The sequence below is a fragment of the Pelmatolapia mariae genome, linkage group LG16_19, assembly GCF_036321145.2.
Source record: "Pelmatolapia mariae isolate MD_Pm_ZW linkage group LG16_19, Pm_UMD_F_2, whole genome shotgun sequence".
NCBI lineage: Eukaryota > Metazoa > Chordata > Actinopteri > Cichliformes > Cichlidae > Pelmatolapia > Pelmatolapia mariae.
This window is the reverse complement of record NC_086241.1, coordinates 24,957,394-24,982,798: the sequence shown is the minus strand read 5'-3', so window position 1 is coordinate 24,982,798 and position 25,405 is coordinate 24,957,394. Positions and strand designations below refer to the sequence as shown.

Here is a 25,405-nt window from a genome sequence, read left to right as displayed (position 1 = left end):
CTTAAGGCACTCAATATAAAGTCAGTTACATTTTGGATTTCAAAATAATAACCCATTGAAATCTCTTACAGGCACTCTGACATGTCATCAGTTTCATTTTTTGTTGTTGTTTTTCCTGAATTTAGCGTGGCATTATATTGAAACTTCCTGGTTCCACAGTTTGGAAAATGTTATATGATTACAGTAACACATTACTTTGTAATGCACTAACACTGTTAACAACAATGATGTGTTCTTTCAGTTAACATCAGTGTTGGGGAGTAACGGAATACATGTACCACCGTTACGTATTTAAAATACAAAATATGAGTAACTGTATTCCGTTACAGTTACCATTTAAAAAGGTGGGTGTGATGGCCAGTGGGCTGGCCTTGTGTTTTGCTTTTTCTTTTACCTGTTTCTTGCAGGTAGGTGGAGCTGACCCAATTACTGATGCAGCACACCTGAGTAGACCAGTCCCAGTGTATATAAAGACACCTTGACTGAACCAGCGGAGGCTCTGACTGGCTCTGTCTCTGGCTCTCTGGCACCCGTCTTGTTCATTTGGAAGTTTCAGTTATGGCTGTTAGGTCCTTTAAATTGTGTTTAAGTTACTTTACCTTATTTTCATTAAATATGTCTTACAGCCTTTAAAAGCCTGTGTGTGGTCTCCCATTTGTTTGTCACTTCCTATGAGCCGGGTTGTGACAAATGGGGGCTCGTCTGTGCAATTATCCTGGTTTGGTAAGCTTTCTAACATTTGATTGGGAGCTGGTCTGTTTGCAGCTGATTGCAACTGGTGCTGTTTGATTTCATCTGTTTGGCTGGCTTTGTCTGGTTGTGTCTTGGCTAGGACTTGCCTTGTAGGCAATTGTTGAGTTAATTGCTGATGCGTTTGGTTGTTTGTGGTGGTTTGATGTTCTGGGTTTGCTGTGTGTTTTTTGGGAGGCCATTTTGTTAGGGGGATTGAGTGGAGGCAGTCATGTTAACACTGATGTTTTGCTATAGGCTTAGGTTTGGTGGAGCTAGTGTTGATGTGCTGTCTTGTGTCAACTTTGGAGCGTATGAGCTGTATTGATTATTGACTGTGCATAAGTTAAAACCAGTGCTTTCCCTGTTAGGTTGAAGGATATGGAAGAAATATAGTGTCATCAGAATCCAACTATTTTTAGACATTGAATTTTTATCCTCCAAATTTCCCTGCAAAAAAATTCACCTGCAAAAATATTCACCTGCAAAAGTGATTACCTTAAATGACTCAAGCCAGAGCAATCAGCACTAGAGCGAGTCGAGCGGCTCTCAGCCAATTAAATTACGCTGTTTGATCACATGACATCGTTAGCCAGCAGTATGTCTCCTGAAAAGAGAGCTGTTTAGAGGTGAGGGATTAAGTTTTTCTCCTAAATAGAGATCATTACAGAACGCCTAGTCCTACTTAAAATCCCATTCATTTTTCTTTTATTTTATCATCTACTCGAACTGAGGAAAACGTTTGACTAACTCAAAGAAAATTTCCGCGCCTCCCCTGCCTGTCTGCAGAGGCAGTTTTGAATTCAGGAGCGGCAAGATGGCAGCGACAAACCCTGGCGGTTCTCCGGTAAGTATGTTTTATCTTCAAGTTTGTCTTTTGAAACGTTAATTTTATTTAAATCCGTTGGTCACGTATGAAGTACACAGACGGGGTCTTTGCTCAACTCGTCTGATGCGTGTCTCACTAAGCGCTACATGCTAGCATCCTGCTAACCGAGCTAACCTTTACATGCTGTGCTCTACAAAATAGGGTACTCTGTACAAAACCATACTCCGCAGATATTGATAGATAGACGAACACTGCAAATATAATGTGGGAAACGAGAACGGCATTTGGTGAAGGGGTAAAATACACCATGAATAAAGCCATAGAGTGAATGGCTGCCATGGTTGCAGAACGGCCTGATTTAATGACAAGAATGGGGAAGAGTGAGGTGAAGTGAACCAAAGCCACAAAACACGGTCAGGCAAGGCGGGAATAGGGCAGTGATATGTCCGTCAGTATGAAGTTGGCGTGTGCTTTGGTGAACAAAAACTCGAGACCGGTATCAGGAAGATGGGAGACTCGTGTTTCACTGGAATAGTGGTGAATTAAAACATCATTTGTTGGGGAAACTTAGGTGTAAATGCATCCATACAGGCGAGACAGAGGCAGACCAGGCAGTGAAGAAAACAATGCAAACATTAGAAATATTAAAACGGAAATATGGGATTAATATAACATACAATTAGGGAAAATTGAAGGAACACAATGTAAATTATACTGTAAAGTCATTAAAACAGCATAACCTGATTAAAAGAAACATGTAATTGGGTAGGATGGTGGTGGTGATGATGATGATGATAATAATATTAAAAAACATGTACAAGATGGGCATGTATACTTGTACCCAGAATTTAACAACTATAAAATTGTGGCATGACAGTACCTTACCCCATCCATTATATCCACACTTTCAGAAAAGGATATGGTCAATATCTTTACAAATACTATCTAAACTTAAACAGATAGCATAAGTTAAACGGGATATTCCCTCTGCGCTCTCCTTGAGTGAATACATCAAATTAAACAAATAAGTAGTCTATGGCATTTAAAAGTGGTTACCTACAATTCTGAAATGATAATACTAATTCTTATTGATGATGATATTGTATTTGAAATCCTGGTGTAACACTGAACCCGACATCATAAAATGATTACCCTTGTAATGTCAGGGAGCTACAACCAAGGAGGGAAAATATTACTATCTCACCCCTTGTATCCAATTACATAACAGCACTGCTTGGTAAAGGTGTTGAATTAGCTGGGTCGCTCAGTTTGGGCTAAATTGTGGGTAGCCTGCAAGGGCCTCAACTTCTCCATTCCCACAATGTGCAACAAATGGGCACAGCTGATCTTCAAGATTGGAACATCGGCCAATTACTTCCAACTTTAACGTATTTTTGCAAAAATATTCTTAAAATTGTCTCTTTACACAGATCATAATGATACAAGATGGCACTTGTGTAATTTCCTATAAATTCAATAAATCTAAATAATTGTTACCAACCTGGTAAATCCTGAAAAATGTTTTAACAGCTGTGTTAAATTAAACTTCATACTGACACATGCTGGAAAGTGCATTCATGAGACAATTTTTTTTTTTTTTTATGCCTTCTAGAGCAGTAGCAATCAAAGATTTTAAGGATTCTTTTACATTTTTTAAAAACACTCTGATTAAGGCATAAGAAGTTCTTTATTATCAGATCTAAGTTTGTTTAAAGCTTCGAATGTTTTGGGGTACTTTTCTTTATTTTCAGGGTTCGTGGCAACCACGGATGGGAAAATGTGGAGGTTGCACGGCTGATGTTTACTGTTCGTGGCACAGGAAGAGGCAGTTTCATTTCAGGAATGAGTGTGCACAATCAAAGGTTTGTTCTCATAAAATACTGTCAACCTCAAATGTTTCTGACATAAGATGGAAGGTGTTGCAGCTTTATTTCCATTATTTAAAAATACATAAACATTTAAAGGGTATAGTTTTATGAGAAAAGTTTTATAGTAAAATGTCTTTAGAGAAGAGTGCCCTATCCAGGATAGGGCACTCAGGATATATGAGGTATATGGATATATTGTCTCATATGTGTCAGGTGTGTTGTTGTTGTTTCTTTCAATTTCCATTATTTACCCCTCAAGGAAGAAAATATTGGACAGGTCCTACAAACCCCAAAGAGCCTTCAGGACTCTGCCCTATTTTTAGTTATTCACACACCTTTTCCAGTCTGTTACTTCCTTCCCTGAATGTTCATTCTGTGTTAATGGTCTGGTTGTCATCTCATGTATTGCCACTGATCATTACAACCCTTTTGGCACCTTTTAAGTGATATGCCTGGGTCCTTCCTACATGCCCTGATAATGTATTATTACTGTTGTCATGCACACATTTCATGTAGGGTTAGAAACAAGCAGGGAATTTCTCATACACACCAAAGAAAGGCCATACCTAATTTAAATTTTTTTTATATATTATTTCAGAATAGAGCGACTGTGGAGAGACCTCTGGGTGGCCGTTACATGCATTTACTACGATGTTCTTCACAACCTTGAGGAAGAAGGCCTTCTTGACATTTCAAATGCTGCACACCTCTTTTGCTGCCATTACATCTTTCTTCCTCGACTGGAGGATGATTTTAATACATTTTGCAGTGGATGGGACAACCATCCACTGCGAAACAGAAAACAACATGAGTCCCAACCAGCTGTGGGAGTTGGGTCACAGATATCACCCTGTTCCTGTTCCAGAAAACACACAGGTAAAGGTGCACATTTTTAGTACTCATTGATTCTCTTACAGAGAATGTGATGATTTTATAATAATTAAAGTCAGTCATATATCCACAAACACAACAAGCTGAAAGTCAGTGATGCTGCTCGGTTTGCAGTCCTGAATATGACGGCACAAGCAGGATTCACTGCACTGTTAATGTTAGCTATGTTATATTGCTGCCTCTGTTCGGTGGTGTCGAGCCAAACGGACTTTAACGTGTGTTTGAACGAGCTGACGGTTCACTCGTTAAGCTGAAAGAAAGATGCTTTAATCACAGGAGTCACACATGTGCCCACTGTACCATCTGGGAACTCTTCTTGTTTAGCACTCGTAATAACACAAACACTAAATCCTCCTTCTCTTGTGCTGTTTTGTAGCAGTGTATACACCTGAGACTGTCACCTGTCTGTCTGTCCTGCACTCTCTCTGTTTCTTTCTCTCTGATTGTGGAATAAAAGTATGAACATGTATTTATAAGTTACACTTGTGTTTGAATCCTGCAGCTTATCACACATTTGATTTCCATGTGTGACAACTGCAAGTGTCCAGGGTGAGGACAGACTGAGGGACCCACTGCTGCACATCATCTGTGAGGCTTTGCACCCCTGATGATCCACCAGGACAAACTCAGCAGTGTGTGAGGAAGAGCCAGCAGCAGCTGACAGATGGGGAGAATAGACAGACTGTTCCCTGTTTGTGAAGGACTGCTAGGAAAGTTTAAAAGAACTGTCTGTCCTGAATCAGTCTTATTAGGTAATGTTCAAATAATGTTATCATTCCAGTGTTTTCAGTGTGGGAGAAAGTACTCAGGGCCTTCAAGTTACACACTATGAAAGGCAGCAACAAGTTTAATATTCAGAAACCTAAACTATGTATCAGCAGCAGAATGGAGCTAAAAATAAATGTTTGTTTCAGTTCTATGAAGCTTTGAGTATATTGTTGCATCATATTGTTATTGTTTATATGCTTTCTATAGTCTGAGGTAAGTTCATCTATAGTGTTACATCATATTCTATAAGGATGTTATGTGTTTGTGTACTTTCTGCCCAGTTTGACCCATTTAGCAGAAGTCAGCCTGTTTAAGGCTCTGATGTCTATTCTGTATGACTTAAAGCAGTTATGACATGGTATGATTTTCTCACCCAATAAAGGAATATTTCATATATCAGTCTACTCTTTGTTTATTAGAAACAGCTTTCACAGCTCGTACATTTTCTTTTTACACATATATGTAAGCATTGAGCCAAATTTAGTAATGCCAACATATTAAACGAACAATATTTGTCTCATATATAATACATCTACATATACACTGTCAAAGATGCTTGTCTTTGAGTGAAGATTTAAGGTGATAGGACTTATAAATAACTGGAACTTGAATCTTTACTGAAGCTCAGTATTAGACAGAGTTCACTCACATGAATTTCACTCACATGTGCTGTACCAGTGTACCTGCACATGTGATGTGACAATAGAAGTGATTTGATTTGAGAGTTCAAACTCACTGCTGTAATAACTTATAATGATTAATATGATAACTATAATATTGGCCATATCATATTTACACTGACTTTAGTCTCATGAACAACATTGGCTAATTGTTATTTACTAGCTAATCTTAAATGACTGTTAAGTACAGATATGAAGGCCAACAATCATGTTTTACAGTCCTGCGGTCTCAGCCTCAGATACTTATTAAATCACACAAAGCTCGTGTAGAAACAAACACACGAACAAAATATGTTCTCCTTCATTTCTGTCAAACAAAGCTGTATGAAACGTTTCCAGCGGTTGGTGTTATGGTTGCTAGGCAACCTGGGAAGCACGACGGCGGCTAGACCGTCCCATTTCACACAAGCCTCGCACTTCCGGCCTTAGCGGTCTTTGAGTACGCGGCCCTTGAGGATCGTTGAGGCTGCGTACTTTAAGGCTGCAGACCCTGAATTGGGATACAGCCCCTGAATTGGGATACAGCCTTAATCCCTCACCTCTAAACAGCTATCTTCTAGGAGACACACTGCTGGCTAACGACGTCATGTGATCAAACAGCGTAATTTAATTGGCTGAGAGCCGCTCGACTCGATCTAGTGCTGATTGCTCTGGCTTGAGTCATTTAAGATCATCACTTTTGCAGTTGAATTTTTGCAGGTGAATTTTTGCAGGTGAATATTTGATGGTGAATTTTTTGCAGGTGAATTTTTGCAGTTGAATTTTTTGCAGGTGAATTTTTGCAGGTGAATTTTTGGCAGGTGAATTTTTTCAGGTGGATTTTTGCAGGTGAATTTTTTGCAGGTGAATTTTTGCAGGTGAATATTTTTGCAGGGAAATTTGGAGGATAAAAATTCAATGTTATAAATTCAATGTCTAAAAATAGTTGGATTCTGATGATACTATATTTCTTCCATAGGAAGGAGTGTTTCTCTCTTGAGACTCATTCATTGACATTTCTGTTGCGGTGAACACGGTTAGAGCAGTTGTCTCGGGAGCACGTCCCCGGAATTGAGGAAGTCGCTGTTTGTGCAGTTGCCTTTCTCTTTCTGGTGGTTTTTAGTGCATAAGTACCCACCATAAGTAACTGCATGAAGACTAGGCTTCAGTTAAGTAGATTTTGGTTAGGCAGTTAGTGGGGAAGTGTATGGAGTTAAATCAGGGCCATAATGTTTGTTTAGTTAAAAAAAAATTTGAAATCGAAAATATGTAAACTGAAAGCAAAAGTCACATTTTTAGAGTTTACTTTGAAAAAGAAAGAGTTGGATTTAAAATTTTCAGATTCAGATCTTTTAAATTAATGTACAAAAAAAAATTCTTCAGGTTCGGATTTTTCTCTCAGCTTCAATTTTTTTCTTTTCACTTTCAAAAAAAAATTCTTCAGGTTCGGATTTTTCTCTCAGCTTCAATTTTTTTTTTCACTTTCAAAAAAAAATTCTTCAGGTTCGGATTTTTCTCTCAGCTTCAATTTTTTTTTTCACTTTCAGATCTCTATTTTTCAGTTACAGACTTTTGGCCCTGTTTTGGCGTGGTGGGCGTGGCTACACAGAGAGGGGCGGGGAATCATGAGTGACAGCAGATCGCTGCAGGCTCAAGATGGTCCATTTTTCATGTTGCCTTCAGGAAACCTGGGAATGAACATAATTTATCAAACACCTCCTGCACTGTATTATTTGATAATGTTTAGAAAACATGTCATGCATAACTGCTAAAACTCAGTTACTAAAGCTCTTTCAAGCAGTAATGTGTACAAATTACGCCGTAACTGATCAATTATGAGACGTTTTCCCAGTCACTACGTGAGAAGTGGTCATTTCCCATGCTCTCAAAGTAGCGCGCATTGTATCGGGTGGGGGCTGCTGTTAACTTGTCCCTCAGTGAACGATGGCGTCGTCTTCCAACAACACTGCCGGCGCGAACAATCAGGTGAGTGTTCAAGTTTGGAACAATTACACTGCAGTCTGTGAATACTACGAATTTAAGAAGTGGCTATTGTTACTGTTAATTTTTCGGCTATTCTGTTTTTTTTATTTTATAACGTTTTTTGCTGAAATGCTAGCTCAACAGAAACGCCTCGCTATCATTTTCGGCTGAAACTTACGTCCTAGTTGATCTGTAAGCTTGGAGAACAACAAAGTTAGTGAAGTAACGTAAAATTCTTTGTATTTAATTTAGGAGCAGCGAAAAAGAGAGATGCTTCAGCGACTACTGCATAAAGTTTCCCAGGTCATGCACAGACAACCCCTCGATGTGGACTATTTGCAGTTTGTTATCGACCATGAGATGGTCCTTTTAAGATCTTTGTCCGATCAGGTTGAGATCCCTCAAAGTATTATAAATGCTCTGATAGAGCTGTCAACTGTGCTCAGTATGGAGGACGTCAATGAACAAACCCCCTCTCAGATGTCAGTGTCAGAAGGAAAGCTGGGACGTCCAAATTACAATGTATCGCCTGTACAGCTCCAGATACTGACAGAAATGTTCTTATCAATCACCCAAATTGCAAAACTTCTTGGAATATCTGTGAGGACAGTGAAACGTCGTTTGCATGAATATGGCATTTCCATAAAGCAGTGCTACAGTACAACAAGTGATGAAGAGCTGGACAATTTAGTAAGATCTATAAAGACAAGAACACCTCATGTTGGATACAGGATGATGAAAGGGATGCTTCAAGCCATGGGCCACCATGTACAGTGGAAGAGAGTGTACTCGTCGATGCACCCTGTGGACTCTGCTGGTATTTTCTCAAGAATGACAAGGCTGGGATTTGTGGTCCGAAGGACATATTCAGTGCAAGGTCCTCTTTACTTGATGCATATAGACACAAACCATAAACTAATAAGGTAGGATGAAGTCTGACAATACTGCTAAATACTGAATTATGTTTTATACCTGTTAATGCCCTAGTTGTTGTTTTTTGTTGTTCTTTTTACACATTTGGCCTGGTGATATTCGGAGGGATAGATGGGTACTCAAGAAAGGTGATTTTTCACTTTCAAAATTGAGCTGAATGAGATGTTAATTGAAAAGTGAAATACTTGTGTTTTGGTCTACCATAAAACTTACCATATACTGTAATATAGAGATCCTTCTGTAGAACAAAATGTTCCTAATCTGTTTATGTTTGTCAGTATTTGGTGACTATAAATGCTTGGTAAACTAATTCTTCAAGTTGCTAAAAGGATTTTTTTTTTTTACCCGTTGCATTTGGGTGAATAGTTGATTACAAGTACTGCTACATCTCATGGCAGCTTGCTACCTTGGGAATTATGTAGCCTGCTTTTTTTCTTGTACTTAAAAATATAAAATAAATGTACCAAGCTACAATACCTGATAAACATGTTTCTATCTTTAATTATAGTAACTCGACTTGACCAAGTTTCCACTTAATGATATTTACATCTCTAGATCATGTACATGGGTGCTGCTGCCAACAACAGAGCATCAACTGCACGCGCTTTCTTCTTGGAGGCTGTACAAAAGTATGGCTTTCCATTGAGGTAAAATCTACACAAAATTAATTTTCACAATGATTGTGCAAATGTGTAAATATGATTCCCCCCCCCCCCCCTTGATTAGCAGTGTAATTATTTTGACATGCAATATGTAAACTGTAGCCTATATGATCAGTTGTTTATATATCCCCATACAGTTGTTTAAATGGTTCAAACATTTAGAATTCTTGAAAGGTGTGTTTATACAGAGCTGCACACTGTTGAATGACCAAAACAATAAACTTCAAATAACCAGTCTAAAGTAAAACTATATTAAAAACACAAAGGCTGCAATAAATTTTAAGAGTGACATGTTTTTTTTAGATTTAAAACAAATTGTACTGTCGATGTTTAATTTTGTTTCAGAGTTCGAGGGGATCAAGGAGTGGAAAATGTTGGAATAGCAAGATGCATGTTCACCATCCGGGGCTGTGGAAGAGGAAGCTTTCTGTCAGGCAAGAGTGTTCACAACCAAAGGTATGTGTAGTATTTGTATAAATGTCCCATGGAAATAAGAAAAATGTTCTTATATATTTTTCAATTCAGTGAATTTCTGGGTAAAATTCTGAAAACGTTGCCATATTTTGATGTTGAACAGAATAGAGCGCTTGTGGCGAGATGTGTGGATGGCTGTTTCAAGCGTGCACTATGAAACCCTTCACAACCTCGAGGATGAAGGCCTTCTGGATCCAACTGATGGTGTGCACATGTTTTGTGCCCAACATACATTTCTTCCACGTCTGCAGAGGGATCTGGATGTCTTTAGACAGGGTTGGGATAACCACCCTCTAGGGACAGAGAGGAATCTGTCCCCACAACAACTGTGGACACTGGGACTCCACCAGAATCCAGTTGATACTCCAGACACAGTGGAGGTACTAAAACAAATCTAAATTATACAATCCCTCTTTAATCAAGTTTCAAAAAGTGCACTTGGAGATGTTGAAAAAAACACGGTGTGCTGTCACTGCAGACTATCAGCTTTAAGTTGAGGGTATTTGCATCCAAATCAGTTAAAAGTTGTAGGAGTTACAACAGTCTGCATGTGTACCCCCCACTTGTTAAGTTACCAAAAGTAATGAGACAGAACATTAATCATAACTGAAACTGGATCGCAGAGACTTCAGCAGATGTTGGGCTTCATACCTGCTGATGCTCTGTCAGGCCTCTACTGCAACTGTCTTCACTTCCAGCTATTATTGAGGCATTTGCCCTTCAATTTTGTCTTCAGCAATGAAACACTGCTCCGTCAGATTCAGGTCAAGTGATTGACGTGGCCACTGCATAACATTCCACTTCTTTTAACTATTTGTTTTTTTTCTGCAGAATGCTTTAGTGCTGCCTCATGAGTTTCGAAGCATTTGGCTGAATATGAGCAGATATATTGCCCAAAACACTTCAAAATTTATCCTGCTGTTTTTGTCAGGAGTTGCTTCACTAAATACAAGAATATCACATCCCTGGCCATGGAACATCAGAGAAGCCAATTGTTCCATTACTTTTGGTCCCTTAAGTGGAAGGCACATATGAAAACAGTTCAAATACCTCTGCAGTTATAGCCAATCTTGTTAGTTCCATTTAAAATCCATTGCGTGGCATATAGAGCCAAAAGTAGAATTCCCATGTTCCAATATTTATGGAGCTGACTGTTTGTCTTGAATTTCCCAACACTGTTTTTGAATTGTCATTTGAAATATCTTTTTTTTTTTTAAATCATCACAGGAAATCGAGGATGCGTACTTGGATGTCAACTCTATTGGTGAGCTGGATGGGAGCAATCCTGGAGTAATTCTTCCATCTGTTGAATGTCCTCTATCTGAGGAGGACATGGCAAGACTAAGAGACACTGTCAATGTAACAAGGCCCTCTCAGTCACATGGCCGAGACATTTATTTGGATGTACTTAACTTTGTACTAACTCACCGTTCCTAGGCGGCAACATTTTTATTTTGAATTTTCAACCCAGAGAAGGTTCATGAATAGCTCAGACTTTTATTTGATTTGATATACACATACAAATGAACCTGCCAGGAAATTTTTATGCCACTCATTAAAGAACTCTGGCTGTCAATCTCCAACTTTGAAATGTGCTTCCTGAACATTAAATGGAAGGAGCAGCATTTTGAGTTACACCTCAAAACTATTGATAGACAATGCTATGCTTTACACATTGTTAAATTCCTGGCCAAGATGAAAAGCCTCCAGCAGAACCATTCTGAATTGACTATAGGACTTCATATGTTTCACAGGCAGGACAATGGTCTTAGCACAGGATGACACAACAGGATAGCAGATGCTGTGATTTCCAAAGTCAGCTTCACAATTGTGATTAAATTTTACCACCACAGCAAAGTCCTTCTTTTCTGAGGGGAGGAGAGGAACATGGCCTTGACCATTGCAGAAACCTGGCAGGTGTGATAGATCTTGGGCCATCTTCGTCAGCTACATGTTCTTGACCTTCTGTTAGGATAAGAGTGAATTTTAAGACGTTTTGAAGAAGCCTGGCCTCTTGGACAAAAAAAATATCTAAATATTTTAATTTGATACAAGTGTAACTTTTGTCACAAAAACCTTAGAATATAATTTTGGAATGTGACAACTATAAACTAGACAAAAATAACCATTTACCTTCTGACTCATAAAGCAAGTCCTGAATGAAGTTAACCAGGTCCAGCTCAACCTGATGCTTGGAGGTTCCCTTCTCACTCAGCTGAGGGTGAATGGACGCCATGACAAACTCGGCATTAACCTATGATGATATTAGAAAGCAAAGCAACCCAACGACTTGATTACTTCAGGGCTGCAGTATTCAGGCCCTAGAACTTTTCCACAGTTTGTCACATTATAGCCACAAACATAAATATATTTTATTGGAATTCAACATAAAAGACCAATAAAAAGTGGTAAACAATTGAGAATTGTAACAAAATTCATCCATGATTCCAAACATTTTTTTACAAATAAATAACTGAAAAGTGTGGTGTGTGTAATTATTCAGCCCCCTCAGTCAATACTTTTTAGAAACACCTTTTGCTGCAATTACAGCTCCCAGTCTTTTAGGGTATTTTTCTACCAGCTTTGCACATTTACAGACTGACATTCTTGCTCATTCTTCTTTGCCAAACAGCTCCAGCTCAGTCAGATTAGATGGACAGCGTTTGTGAACAGCAGTTTTCAGATCTTGCCACAGATTCTGGATTGGATTTAGATCTGGACATTGACTGGGCCGTTCTAACACATGGATATGTTTTGTTTTTCTATTGTTGCCCTGGCTTTACTGTATGTTTAGCAATCATCAGGAAATGTCTATGGGCAACTGACTACACTGAGACCAAAGGGGGCTGAATAATTACACACACCACACTTTTCAGTTATTTATTTGTAATAAATATTTGGCATCATGTATGATTTTTGTTCCACTTCTCTAATGTACACCACTTTGTGTAGGTGTTTCATTTAGAGTTGAAATAAAATAGATTCATATTTGTGTCTGTAATGTAACAAAATGTGTAAATGTATGTAATACATACATGTAAAACTGAAAATACGTTTGTACTCACTTTCACATCTCCCCCAAGGACGAAGAGAGGCTGGCAGATTTCTGGGTATTGCTTAATCAGCAGGTGGAGGCCATACAGCTGCAAACCCTCCTTGAGTTGTTCCAACATTGGCTGCAATCTAAGCACAGCATGGAGTGTAATGGCTCTGTGGGTACCAAAAAGAGATTAAACAACATCTTCAGATGCTATTTTTCTTACATTCATATAGAAAAACGAAAACATGTCACAGCATACCGGACAATCGGTTCCTTGTTTTGAACCGAGATGGCTCCAGTGAATCCACAGTTTAAAATCTCATCAGTAAGGCCCTGAAGTGACTGCTCAGTTGAAGATTCCACCTAAAAGTAATTTAACAGATGAAATTATATAGCTGCAATGTGTACTAAGGCAATATTTTTACTAGTTATACAGCACCTGGTCAATCAGTAACCGCAACTGTGAATCTGCCACTGTATTTTTATCCAGCTGTGTTGGGTTGATCTGCCCGTTGCAGAGGTAACTGTAAGCCCACTGGCTGAAAAATGTAGGGGCAGGACCTCCTTGTGCCAAACTGACGGCCAGAATCTCACCAACAGTCCTATTTATACAAACAGCATGAGTGTATTGCTTATAGTATAAAACATGACAGTTTTCCCTTTCTTTAAAATAAACATGCCTGAAGAGTCCACTGTCAAAGTCAGTAAGGGAATAGCGTGGACTTTTTTGGTGTGGTGGTCCTTCAAAGAAACGAGTCTCGATTCCGGCGACCATTTCCATTGAGAGAAGAAAGTTATGAATTATCCGATGTAAAACATTCATTTAGAGCTGGGTGAAATAAGATTTTTTTCATATCACAGTATTTTTTTCATTTGAGGCAATACTGATATATATATCATAATGTGTCTCACTGATTTTGAAGGCTTAACATGACAGATGTACTGAAGCAACATCATACATCTGTTCCAGATATGTAAAAATTCCATTCAAAATGAAAATACTGATTCAAAAAAGATGCCCTGCGATGGACTGGCGACCCATCCAGGTTGTACCCCGCCTCTCGCCCTGTGACCGCTGGAGATAGGCACCAGCACTCCCCGCGACCCCACAAGGGATAAGCGGCCAAGAAAATGGATGGATGGATGGATGATTCAAAAAATAAATCATAGTATACAGAAAGGTGTACTTGAGACAATAATATTGACACCTTTTATCAACACCAAACCAGTAAGCTCATAACACAACATAGTCACATCACAGCCATGCTATGGTTAAAAAAAAAGACTATTTTCCTTGTGTTACCGGTGTTTTGGTTTTCGACCTTGGTTTTCTCATTTTTGGTTTTGGCCAAGAACTTTCATATCAGTCCATCCCAAATTATAAACATGATTGATGTATAGTTTAGTAAAGGAGAAATATAATCATATTTACAACACAACTGGAGCAGAGTTCACTTAGAAGATAAAATGTATATTACAGAAGTATAAAATTTAGGGATTAGTCATTTCTTCAACATAAATAATACGAATGGAAAAGTAATTGATCTCTTTAAGTTCACCTGTGAGAAATTCTTTTCGAAGGGCACCAGTGTCGATTCCTGCTTCCCCAAAGAAGGACACCTTCAACATGGCAGTGGGTGAATTTTTTTTTTGACGTTGCCACTGCAGAAGGCCTCTCTCCAGAATGTTTGTTCTTGAAATAAGGATGCTGAACTGCTTCTCCACATCAACTCTTTGACAAATCGCATCCAACACATCGTCGACACTAAAAAAATCAATAAATGAAAGAATAAACACTCTTTATTCAGTTCAGAGTATTAATAGTCATCTGTGTGTGTGATGTTTTTTACCTTTTCATATGGTCCTCTTCTACTATGTTCTCCTCAATTTCATCCACGTCTATTACATTTTTCTAATAAAAATAAAGAAAAAGTTGTTTAAATGGGAAATTCTCAAGATGTTATATCCTATATATTTTAAAAGCCATGCTTTTTGAACTACCTTTCTCCGCATGTGCTTGCATGGATTTCAAGGAAATAAGGTGCAAATTTCAAGTTACAGATAGGACACTGAAGTTTCTAAAACAGAAATGAGAGTTAAAATATTGAATAGAGTTCCATTGTAGTTATGTTAATGGTCTATACTCATTTCTATTAAGATATTACTTCTTCATCCAATTCCTCTGTGTCGGTGTGCTCTTCAGAAGGCTGCACGGACACTATTTGGACCTCGGTTTGACATGCCTATCATAATTAATAGACATATAACATTGCTGATTAAGATAAAAAACAAGTGGGTCAATTTTTTTATTGACATTTCAATGCAATGCAATTTCATTAAAATAAATGCATATATTGTTCTAAGATGTATGTACCTCTGTGTCTTCAGCTGAAGACCCAGACTCTGTGCACTCCTGCACATGAAGAGCCAAAATATGCAATGGCAGACTTACTTTGCATGTTTGGCATTGTGCTTTGGGCATATTTTTAAATTCAACTGCATCAGGAGGTAACGGAGTAAGGTCAAATTCTTGCTGTAAAGGTACTATATACAGCAAGTTTTTCCCATTTCCTGTCATACTGCGTATTAGGGTCCCTGTGTAACCTTCAGAATCAGGAGGGACCAGTGTCAGTTTCCTTTTACCCTGACCACCTGAAAAAAGTAGAGCCCAGATCTAGTTCACATAGGTGCAAATTATGTGACTATCATGTAATAAACATTTGTTACCCCTACCTGTAGCCTTGTAGAGCAACCATCCTCCAGTCAGATATTCACTTTGAAGAAGTCCAAATAACTGCAGAACAAGCTCAATATTGTGATGCCTGCAGACTTGATGATCTTTACAGAGACATATAAGTCTAAAAAACTATATATTTATTCCTTTAACCTCTTCATGGTTCATGTCCCTGGACTTTGTGAGATGTCTTTTACCCAGTCCTGCCTGTGCAAGCTGAAATTCCTCAGAGGAGGTAGGTGTTGTTACTGCATTACAGTTCAGCAAGTATACATAGAAACTGAAAGGCTTCCATGCTTTAAAAGGTGGTGTCACAGGGATCCTTGGATTATGCATCTTTCGTTTTCCAAGAAAACTTTTTTTTCCAAAGAAACCAGGGAAAGATCTGAACGGAATTAGAAAAATACATGAAAATGACAGTACAGTTATAACACACCAAAAAGGTTAAAAACTTTTTAAATAATTTTTTTTCATATTTAATTTAAAACCTTGCCATCTCTTGATCTACAGAGGGAGGTCCCTGTTCCTGCCTTGCTCCCTGTGCTGCCTGGTGCTGTCCCTGAGAAAGATTCTGAGTGAGCACAGTAATAAGATTCTGTGCAGCGGCTTCCACTGTAGAATTGTAGTTCACATTCTAAAAAACACATATATAAAAAAAATAATAGGTAAAACATAACAGAAATTATGAAATATGTTAAACATAGGGATGCACCGATACCGGTATCGGCCTCGATACCAGATTTTCTAAAGTACTCGTTAAAACTCCCCCGATACCATGGTTTGAGAAAGAAGACTGCATCCTAAGCCCGATTAGTTATGGAGTCTTTTAAAATGTTTTCCATATTTTTGGGGAAGGATCAAATTGTTAATATTACTTTACCTTTCGAAGTAAGTTTCAGCCGAAATGATAGCGAGGCGTTTCTGTTGAGCTAGCATTTCAGCAAAAAACGTTATAAAATAAAAAAACAGAAAAAAAAATAACAGTAACAATAGCCACTTCTTAAATTCGTAGTATTCACAGACTGCAGTGTAATTGTTCCAAACTTAAACACTCACCTGATTGTTCGCGCCAGCAGTGTTGTTGGAAGACGACGCCATCGTTCACTGAGGGACAAGTTAACAGCAGCCCCCACCCGATACAATGCGCGCTACTTTGAGAGCATGGGAAATGACCACTTCTCACGTAGTGACTGGGAAAACGTCTCATAATTGATCAGTTACGGCGTAATTTGTACACATTACTGCTTGAAAGAGCTTTAGTAACTGAGTTTTAGCAGTTATGCATGACATGTTTTCTAAACATTATCAAATAATACAGTGCAGGAGGTGTTTGATAAATTATGTTCATTCCCAGGTTTCCTGAAGGCAACATGAAAAATGGACCATCTTGAGCCTGCAGCGATCTGCTGTCACTCATGATTCCCCGCCCCTCTCTGTGTAGCCACGCCCACCACGCCAAAACAGGGCCAAAAGTCTGTAACTGAAAAATAGAGATCTGAAAGTGAAAAAAAAAATTGAAGCTGAGAGAAAAATCCGAACCTGAAGAATTTTTTTTGAAAGTGAAAAGAAAAAAATTGAAGCTGAGAGAAAAATCCGAACCTGAAGAATTTTTTTTTGTACATTAATTTAAAAGATCTGAATCTGAAAATTTTAAATCCAACTCTTTCTTTTTCAAAGTAAACTCTAAAAATGTGACTTTTGCTTTCAGTTTACATATTTTCGATTTCAATTTTTTTTTAACTAAACAAACATTATGGCCCTGATTTAACTCCATAGAAGTGCTGATTTCACTTGCATTTCAAGGATCAATACTTTGCTGTTATGGCTACAGTTGAGTCTCCATCGGAGGAACTCTTAAACAGTTATACTAAAGAACAACTATTGAAACTTGTTGAACATTATAATGTCGATGTTGGGGATAAACGGTTGAAAGATGAGAGTAAAGGAGTGTTGAAGGCTGCATTAGTAAAGATAGGCGTGTTGCCAGGTAAAATACAGGCTTTAGTGGCAGAGGTTGATCAGTCTGTGGTCTCAACTGCCGTTGCTTTGTCTTTTGAGCAGCAAAAGGAGTTGTTACTCTTACAAATGGAAAGAGACAAGCTGAGCATTGAGAAAGAACGTGTGAGGCATTCTTTAGAAAAGGAAAAGATGGAGCTAGAGCAGTATCGGCTAGACCTAATCAAGGCGGGCAAGTTATCAGGTGGTGTTGAGGCTAAAGAGTCTTCTCCACAAGGAGTTGAAACTTTTGATGTTGTGCGTAATTTGCGTTTGGTGCCGAAATTTGATGAAAAAGAGCCAGATGCCTTTTTCTCCCTTTTTGAACGCGTTTCCGAATTGAGAGGATGGCCAGAAGCTGACTGTGTGATTATGTTGCAGTCTGTTTTGACTGGAAAGGCTCAGGAAGCTTATTCAGCACTCAGTGCAGCTGATTGTCAGAGTTTTGCTACTGTTAAAGATGCAGTTCTGAAAGCGTACGAGTTGGTACCAGAAGCTTACCGTCAACGTTTCAGATCATGGAGGAAGTCTGATAAGCAGTCGCATATAGAGTTTGCGAGGGATTTAACTAAACACTTCAACAGATGGTGTTCTGCACTTGGAGTGACGGCTTTCCAGGATTTATGTGAGTTAATGGTATTGGAGCAGTTTAAAGATTGTGTTCCTCCTGAGGTTGCCACTTACATTGCCGAACGGGAAGTGACAACAGTTTCTGACGCTGCTAAATTGGCAGATGAATATATCTTGGCACATAAGGGGCAGTTTGGTAGAAACAGTTTTTCAGTTGGTGCTTCTGCTAGAGTTTTTGGTCAAACTGAATTTATGTCATCGGTTCCTGCGAAGGCCAATGGTGCTATGAAGCTGTAATATTTAAAGAAATTAGGTCACTGCTGAACTGTATATAACCATCATCCTTAACATTACATTAATTATCATTTCATCAAAGTGTTTATTGAAGCTGCTGGCATTATGTTATAAGTTATATTATAGGGGTTATCATAATCAAATATTAACATGTTTATTACAGGTGCAGTTATAACTACTTTAAAATGATTGAGTTAATATATATATATCATAACTCAGAGCCTGAGTATATGGTTACAGTAAAATAGTAGCTGAGCAAAGGCCTGAATGTATTCAGCTTCTTGTGGTATTTGAGTTTGCTTAGTTACAGGTGACGAAAGGATGTCCAGTCCATGGGGACCTCAAAGGCCTGAGATCTTCACCATATTTGGATGGATGGGGAACTTCTGTGTCTGCAGTTATCTCTTAAAATACATGAATGTTCTGTACATGCAAATTATGTGACTGTAAACGCAAGAGGGGGCGTTACAATACCCTGATGGGATAAAAGCAATCTAGAGTGTATTTTGGGCAGAGATGTACAACTGATGTTTTGCAGTTTGCACCTCTCCACGCTGCGTGCATTCATTAAAATCAATTGTTTGACCGACCTCTTCTGGACCATCATTGTTTTACTCTCGTCCTCAATTTCGAACCCGTAACATTTGGTGCATTGGCCGAGGGTTGAGAGAGGGAGAGAGTTGGAGATTGAGACCGAGAGGGTCCGAGGTACTCAAACGGCCAGACACGAGTCAGTGGTCGAAGTGAGTTGACATAAGCCGGCTTATCTAAAGGTAAGGCACTACCTGTTGAATTATTTCCAAACTGTGCCAGATTGACGATTACAAAATTGAAAGTCTACTCACTGAGAATTACTGGTAAAGGTCTGTTTTGATTTTGGTGAAAATCTCATGAGAATTGAAGTTGAAGTAATGATAATGTAAGGTTAAGTGACAGTACTGATTAAAGGAAAAGCAGTTGGACTGCTACAAGGATTTAAGTAGTTGGACTACTGAATATGAATAAGTAAAAAGTAACGGAAATAGGTAAAGGACAAGTTAAAGTAGTTGGACTACTGAATTTAGGAAATAGGTCATTTGAAATCTGTATATGGTCATACAGTTATAATTGAATATAAAGCTGGGCTTGGACATCAAGGCAGTCGGTTTTGTGGTTTCATAGGATGTCTTTAAAAACATAATTAAATTTCTGTAGGACGGAACTCTGGGAGTTCTAAGAAGTGCATTGTTCGGAGGTGACGCTCCCAACTTCCTGGGGACGCTCAGGATTTTCCTTTGGAAGGGATAGTCCGATTGGCAATCGTGGACAACTGAGGACGGTCCAAAATAGCTACTGATTGGATCAGTTGACCGTTTGGAACGGTGTTTGCACTTTTTTGGGTAGCAAAGGTTGGACCTTGGGCGTTGGACGCTTTTAAATTGACTTAGGAACTTTAGCAATTAGACCAGACACAGGTTGGACCTGATACTGGGTTATTGACAATAAAAAACTTGGAGTTTGTCCCTTGGAGGGTTAATTCAAATTTTGTCTAAATTCTGTAGGTTATGCACTTTAAGGCCTTGTAAATATTATTTCTTTTATCAGACGTCTCTGTGTTATAATTTCTAGATATAATTTCTATGTTTGTATATAGGCTCTGTCTGCCACGGGCACTGCAGCAAGCTGGTTATTTTGAGAGTGTGTCTGTGTCTATGTAAATGAGGTGCCTGTGACTTTTTACAGTGACATTTCCTGTTTACTAATGAGCATATGATGACTGACTGCAGAGCTTGGGTTAAGGACGACTTATTGGTGTTTTAAGGGAAGAATTGCTTTTATTTCTACTTTGTTGGCACTACGGTTGTTAGATACGATGACTACTTTATGATACATGTAGAATTGGAGTATGGGTTTTGCTTTACACGTCCTTGAACGACGTAATACTTGTTGAAAGTAATAGGACATGTGTTTTATTGACTCTTTGTACTGACACCGTGTTTTTTGACTAACATTTTATAACAGTTTGTGTAAATACACATGTTGGATTCAGGGTATTGTGTAGTTGAATATACATGGACAGGGGATGTTTATGACGTAACCTGTCGATGTCACGCTGTGGTTTCAGATACTTATTACGGCTTTTTAGTAACTTCAGTAATAAGGCGATCAGAAGAAGCATTATTAGATTTTGCATGTAGTAGTATTGTTATATTTCGGGCCCTGGAATTATACTGTAGGCAGGATAGAAATCTAAATCCCACTGACGCTGCTTGAAAACACATAAGTATATGCACTTAGTACACCCACTCAAGAAATGATTGTGTGACTGATGCTGCAAAACTGACCTAAAGAATGGTGATGTGTGTGGATAATGTTAGTTGTCCTGATATGTGAAAGAGCGCTATTAAAATGTGTGTGAGTGAAATGAAGGCATATTGCTTTTAAATAAAGATTTAGTAGAATTACTGATTATTTGTAGACTGTGAAATTAAAAAAAAAAAAAAAAAAAAAAAAAGTCTCTGCAGAAGCTGTAGAAACAGGAAATACTGTGCTGCTGTGTGTGTGAGAGGAAGGTGTGTGAGTGATTGATGAGGTGAGGGGAGCACCCAGAGAAATAGACAGACCTTAAATTCCAAGAAGATTAAGCGAATGCATGTTTTAAGAAAAGTAATAAAGTAATAAAATTATATTAATTACAGGTGTTAGAAAAGAGACAGACCGAGAGAAATAAATGCATGAACTAACAATTACATTAATGAAGTGAAAACGCACGTACACAAACTGTTACATGTGAAATTATTGTTGGAAAGTTTAATACACACATGAAATAAAGAAAGCAGTTTACACTCCTTTAATTTCCAGAACCAGTGTGTCCCCCAGACCTGATAACACCCTTGCCCAGTTGGCCCCCGTATCAGGCGAGCATGGAAGGCTGGACAGCCCATGACGGGTAAGATCCCACCTCGAAACCCTGGGACGACCTAAGGCAAGGCGCAGTCACGATTGCTTGAACCTAAGTCCCGGAGTGACCTTGGAGTCACTGGAGGAGACGGGACTTCAACGGGTAAAGCCGCTGGGAACAGGCGAAGGGGAAATGCCACTAACAATGACCAGTGATGAGCCAGAGAGAGAAAACACACCCTGTCAAAAGGAGTCTGAAACACTGCAAAAGAAACATTTACGAGATCACAAAGATCACGAATAAACATTTATAAAAATCACACATACAAACAGAAAATGCACTAACCTTACAGAGACAAGCTCGTGAAGAGTAATGCATAGATAGTGATTAAAACCTGGCTAAGAACACAAACATATGTAATTAAATGAGCTTGCTAATTTTATGACTGTTAAAATAGTGTGAATGTTGAAGAAAATACACTTAAAACACACTTGGATAAAATAGAGTTGTGGAATAACTGAAACGAAGCTGTATGACAAGGGAGTGAGTTATGGAAAAAACAAAACAAAACAAAAAAACAAAAAAAAAAAACAAAAGAGAAGTGATTAAAGTAGTTTAAGAAGGGTGACTTAGGAGCGCTGTTGCACTGATTGATAAAAACAAGTGATTAGTATAGAAAGAAAATGAAAATAATTGAATAATGTGATAAGGTTTAAACACGTATTTATCTTGTGACTGAGTATGAAAATTAGTTGGAGAGCTAATGTGAGTGATGACAGAGGAGCTTGCTGTGTGTGTGTGATTGAGGCCTTCAAGGAGAAGTAGACAGTTCAGAGGTGCAAATTTGATTAAGAGGTTTATAAATTAGTGTTGACATATTGTGAGAACGTGCTTATATGTTAGGTTGAATGTGAGTTTGGTAAAGTGCTTAAAGGGGGATATTGTGTACGAAACGGTGTAGTTTTTTACGTTTTGGGTGTGTTCTATGGCTGAAATTTAAGATTGTGGAAGATTTTTTGAGGTTGTTGTTTTATTTTTAAAGAGGGAGTTTTAATAAACATGGACATGTTTAAGGGGTTTTGTAACAGTGCACTTATAAAGAAAAAACCTGTCAGGTGATTTTGTTTTGTACTTTGATGAGCTAATACTCAGCTCTCTTTTTTCTCATTTTTGTTCTAAGCAGGCCTGCAAAAGACAACAATGAATAACGGCGCCGACAATAGTCTCAGGAAAACAAAAAGTAAGGTGACCTTTTCCGAATTACAATGGGTCAGATTGTGGGTCCCTGTCTAAGAGGATTGCAGCGAGCCAATCCAGTCCAAACGTATAAAGAACTATTTTACTAGAAACAACTAAAAAGAAAATAAATGACTACCGACTGGACACTGACAAAAGACTGGACTAAGGTTGGACACATGACTGATAATTGTTCTGTTTTAACTTTTCCTTTATAACACAGGTTGGATCATAAGTGGAGAAAGTGAGTATAAAAGGTGATGTTCTAGTTAACATACAGGCTTTTGTTTATAGGACGTTTCAAGGATGCAGGCTGTGGATGGAGCCAAGAAGGGATTTTGACATGATGATTAATTTGATTTCATTCCTTAAACACAGGTTTGAAGGCCCGGAGCAACTATACCTAATATGATATGATTAACCTTTTCTTTTAATTCCCTAACCTGAGTGAAGGATTTTGAGTTTGTAACACATGAGATGTGTCACAAAAAGGGGGGGAGTTACAGGATTTAATGTTTAAGTTGAAATGTGTTTTAGGATTACTTGATGACGTTTGGGGTTTTTGATAATTTAGGTATGGTAAAACTGAGGCAGAAAGTGTTATTTTCAGGTTATTTTTGATTTCTAGAATAAGAGGTTATAATTTAGGCGTGCACATACAGATATGTCAAAGGAAAATTGTATATAGGTGATTAGCTACATGAAATGTGCTCTTTTAGGGTTACTAAGCAAATGTCTACGTGACCTTTACCTAATAACCTTTGTGATGATAAACTTGTTTACCGACTTGCTCTCTTGTAGAACATACAGACTTAGGAAAGGGGAACCTCAGCTCTGAGTGTATTAGAGCTTGTAATTAAATGTGGGACTTGAAAAGAGGAAGCAAATTTGGTACAGGACGTACTTGAGATGATCAGATGAGAGAAGGAGAAGGTCAGGAATAGTTTAAAGTAAGATTGAGAAATTAAATGGGGTAAAAGGGGGTGTAGCTTCAGGGCAGTTCATAGCCCGGCGTAAACGCAAGGTGCTGTATTTATTTTATGATAAAATAATAGGGAAACATTAAAAATATACAACACGTTGAGGAGATCTCTTTTGTTATATTTTAGTGTTTAACATGGAAGATGCCTCTCTGGAGCTTCTCTCCTGATGCTACCCCACCAAAAGACGCTTATCCATAGAGACTATGTCAGCTCCCAAACAGACAACAACAAACCAAGACTAGCAATAAACAATCTAAACATAAATAATAACAAATAAAGAACAATACAGAATAAAAATTTGAACCAAAGAATAAAATAGTGAAATGTGGATTATTAAATATTAAGTATTTCTCTTCAAAAGTCTCTGTTAGCTGACGCCAAGCGGTTGCAGCAGATGGCTGCCCGTACCTGAGCATGGTTCTGCTGGAGGTTTCTTCCTGTTAAAAGGGAGTTTTTCCTTCACACTGTTGCCAAAGTGCTTGCTCGATAGGGGGTCACAAGATTGGTGGGTTTTTCTCTGTATATATGAAGCACCTTGAGGCAATTTTTGTTGTGATTTGGCGCTATATAAATAAAATTAAATGGGAATGTATTGAAGTAAACTTAAATGTCATAAACTAGGAATTAGTTCATTTCTCAGGGGAGAAATGAAAAAAACGGGGACTGGTGTTAGGAATAAAAGCTATATTTTTAATATGAATCTCCTTAATATCTTGTTTTATGTACTTTAATAATGAAGGCTGGCTTGTAGAGCAAGGCCACCTTTTACTCACAAACAAGTGCTCAGCCAGACTGAAAAACAGGAAGTTTTAGTGCACAAGGCATATTAACAAATATAGACACAAAAAGAGGAACTCCCCATATAAACAACGTTCAAAACTGTGTGAAGTATAAAGTACCGAAATAACACTATATAAGTCACAGCTGATGATTCTAATGTTAGAGAGCTCTTGCAACTGGCGTCTGAGCTGTGCAGAGGTCGCTCTTAAGACAGGTACTTATGTAGGTTAACATAAGGTTGAGTCCAACAGAAGCAAGGCACCCTAAATGTGCACAGCATGCAGCAGGGGTGGCCAAAATAATATAGGAAACAGCACATGTAGGGAGAGAACACCCACTAAAAGTTCTGACTAACATAGTGTGGTGGCTTATGTGAACTTGCAGGCGTTCACTATGACATCATTAGCACAACAGAGACTGAGTAAAGTTTTAGATGCTCGAAATCTGACACTTACTCATGAAGAAATAAATATGGCAGATGTAATGGGATTAGGAGGACCTAATCACTGTACTAAGACAGCAGAACTTGAAGGGAAAGTCAGGGAAGATTTAAAAACAGGACCTGTTGGGATTGGGGATTTAGGGATTTGTATTGCTATCATATAATCTGTCTTATGATGACTGCATTAATAACAGGTTGTACAGTATAATTTTAATAGTATTGAATATGTTTGTGATAACAGTGATGTCTCTATTTACAGGTTGAGTTGATTTCATACACAAAGCATAACTGTGCTTGTTTAGAGTTCATGTTCCGTCCAAAGGGTTTTAAGCTTCACTGGCGAGAGTGTCCAGGTGATACATGTTGAGGGAAGATGAGAACATAGCAGGTTAGTTGCATGCACGCTTACAAACACACATGATTTAAATATAGGCCAGGCCGAAGGCCTGGACTTTATGTAGCTTTTAAATTTACAGCTCCTAACTTGCAGGAATGGCGTGGACTGTAATGAATGAATGCAAAACATGCTTACAGACACAAACATGTTATGGATTTATTTTGTAGGGTAAAGGTGGAATACATGGTGCTTTGTTTCTGCTTAGCCAGTACTGAGGTAAAAGGTGTTAAAGATACATATGCAATAAGTGAACAGGA

At 38.3% G+C, this 25,405-nt stretch overlaps 2 protein-coding genes and 1 long non-coding RNA gene across 4 annotated transcripts; 2 read left to right on the top strand and 1 right to left on the bottom strand.

The window, feature by feature from the left end:
- The first annotated feature begins 1,375 nt into the window (after positions 1–1,375).
- LOC134646065 (uncharacterized) lies at positions 1,376–4,291 on the top strand. Its single transcript, XR_010096616.1, has 3 exons — positions 1,376–1,576; positions 3,310–3,420; positions 4,025–4,291. It is a non-coding gene; the product is annotated as an uncharacterized LOC134646065 (long non-coding RNA).
- Positions 4,292–7,249: 2,958 nt separating this feature from the next.
- LOC134646309 (uncharacterized) lies at positions 7,250–11,233 on the top strand. Its single transcript, XM_063500165.1, has 6 exons — positions 7,250–7,730; positions 7,980–8,650; positions 9,216–9,307; positions 9,668–9,778; positions 9,900–10,176; positions 11,024–11,233. Exons 3-6 carry the CDS (start codon positions 9,219–9,221, stop codon positions 11,231–11,233), a joined length of 687 nt encoding a protein of 228 aa, XP_063356235.1. The 5' UTR covers positions 7,250–7,730; positions 7,980–8,650; positions 9,216–9,218.
- Positions 11,234–11,630: 397 nt separating this feature from the next.
- On the bottom strand, positions 11,631–14,735 carry LOC134645195 (G2/M phase-specific E3 ubiquitin-protein ligase-like). 2 transcript variants are annotated; one of them, XM_063498531.1, is made up of 7 exons: positions 14,687–14,735; positions 13,517–14,601; positions 13,276–13,438; positions 13,096–13,199; positions 12,862–13,006; positions 11,930–12,050; positions 11,631–11,761 (listed from the first exon to the last, which is right to left on the bottom strand). In XM_063498531.1, the coding sequence occupies exons 2-7, from the start codon at positions 13,657–13,659 to the stop codon at positions 11,631–11,633; spliced, it is 807 nt and encodes a 268-aa protein (XP_063354601.1). In that variant the 5' UTR covers positions 13,660–14,601; positions 14,687–14,735. The 2 variants fall into 2 exon arrangements, with proteins under 2 accessions (XP_063354601.1, XP_063354603.1); XM_063498533.1 differs by having other exon boundaries at positions 12,862–12,979.
- Between the last annotated feature and the right edge of the window lie 10,670 nt (positions 14,736–25,405).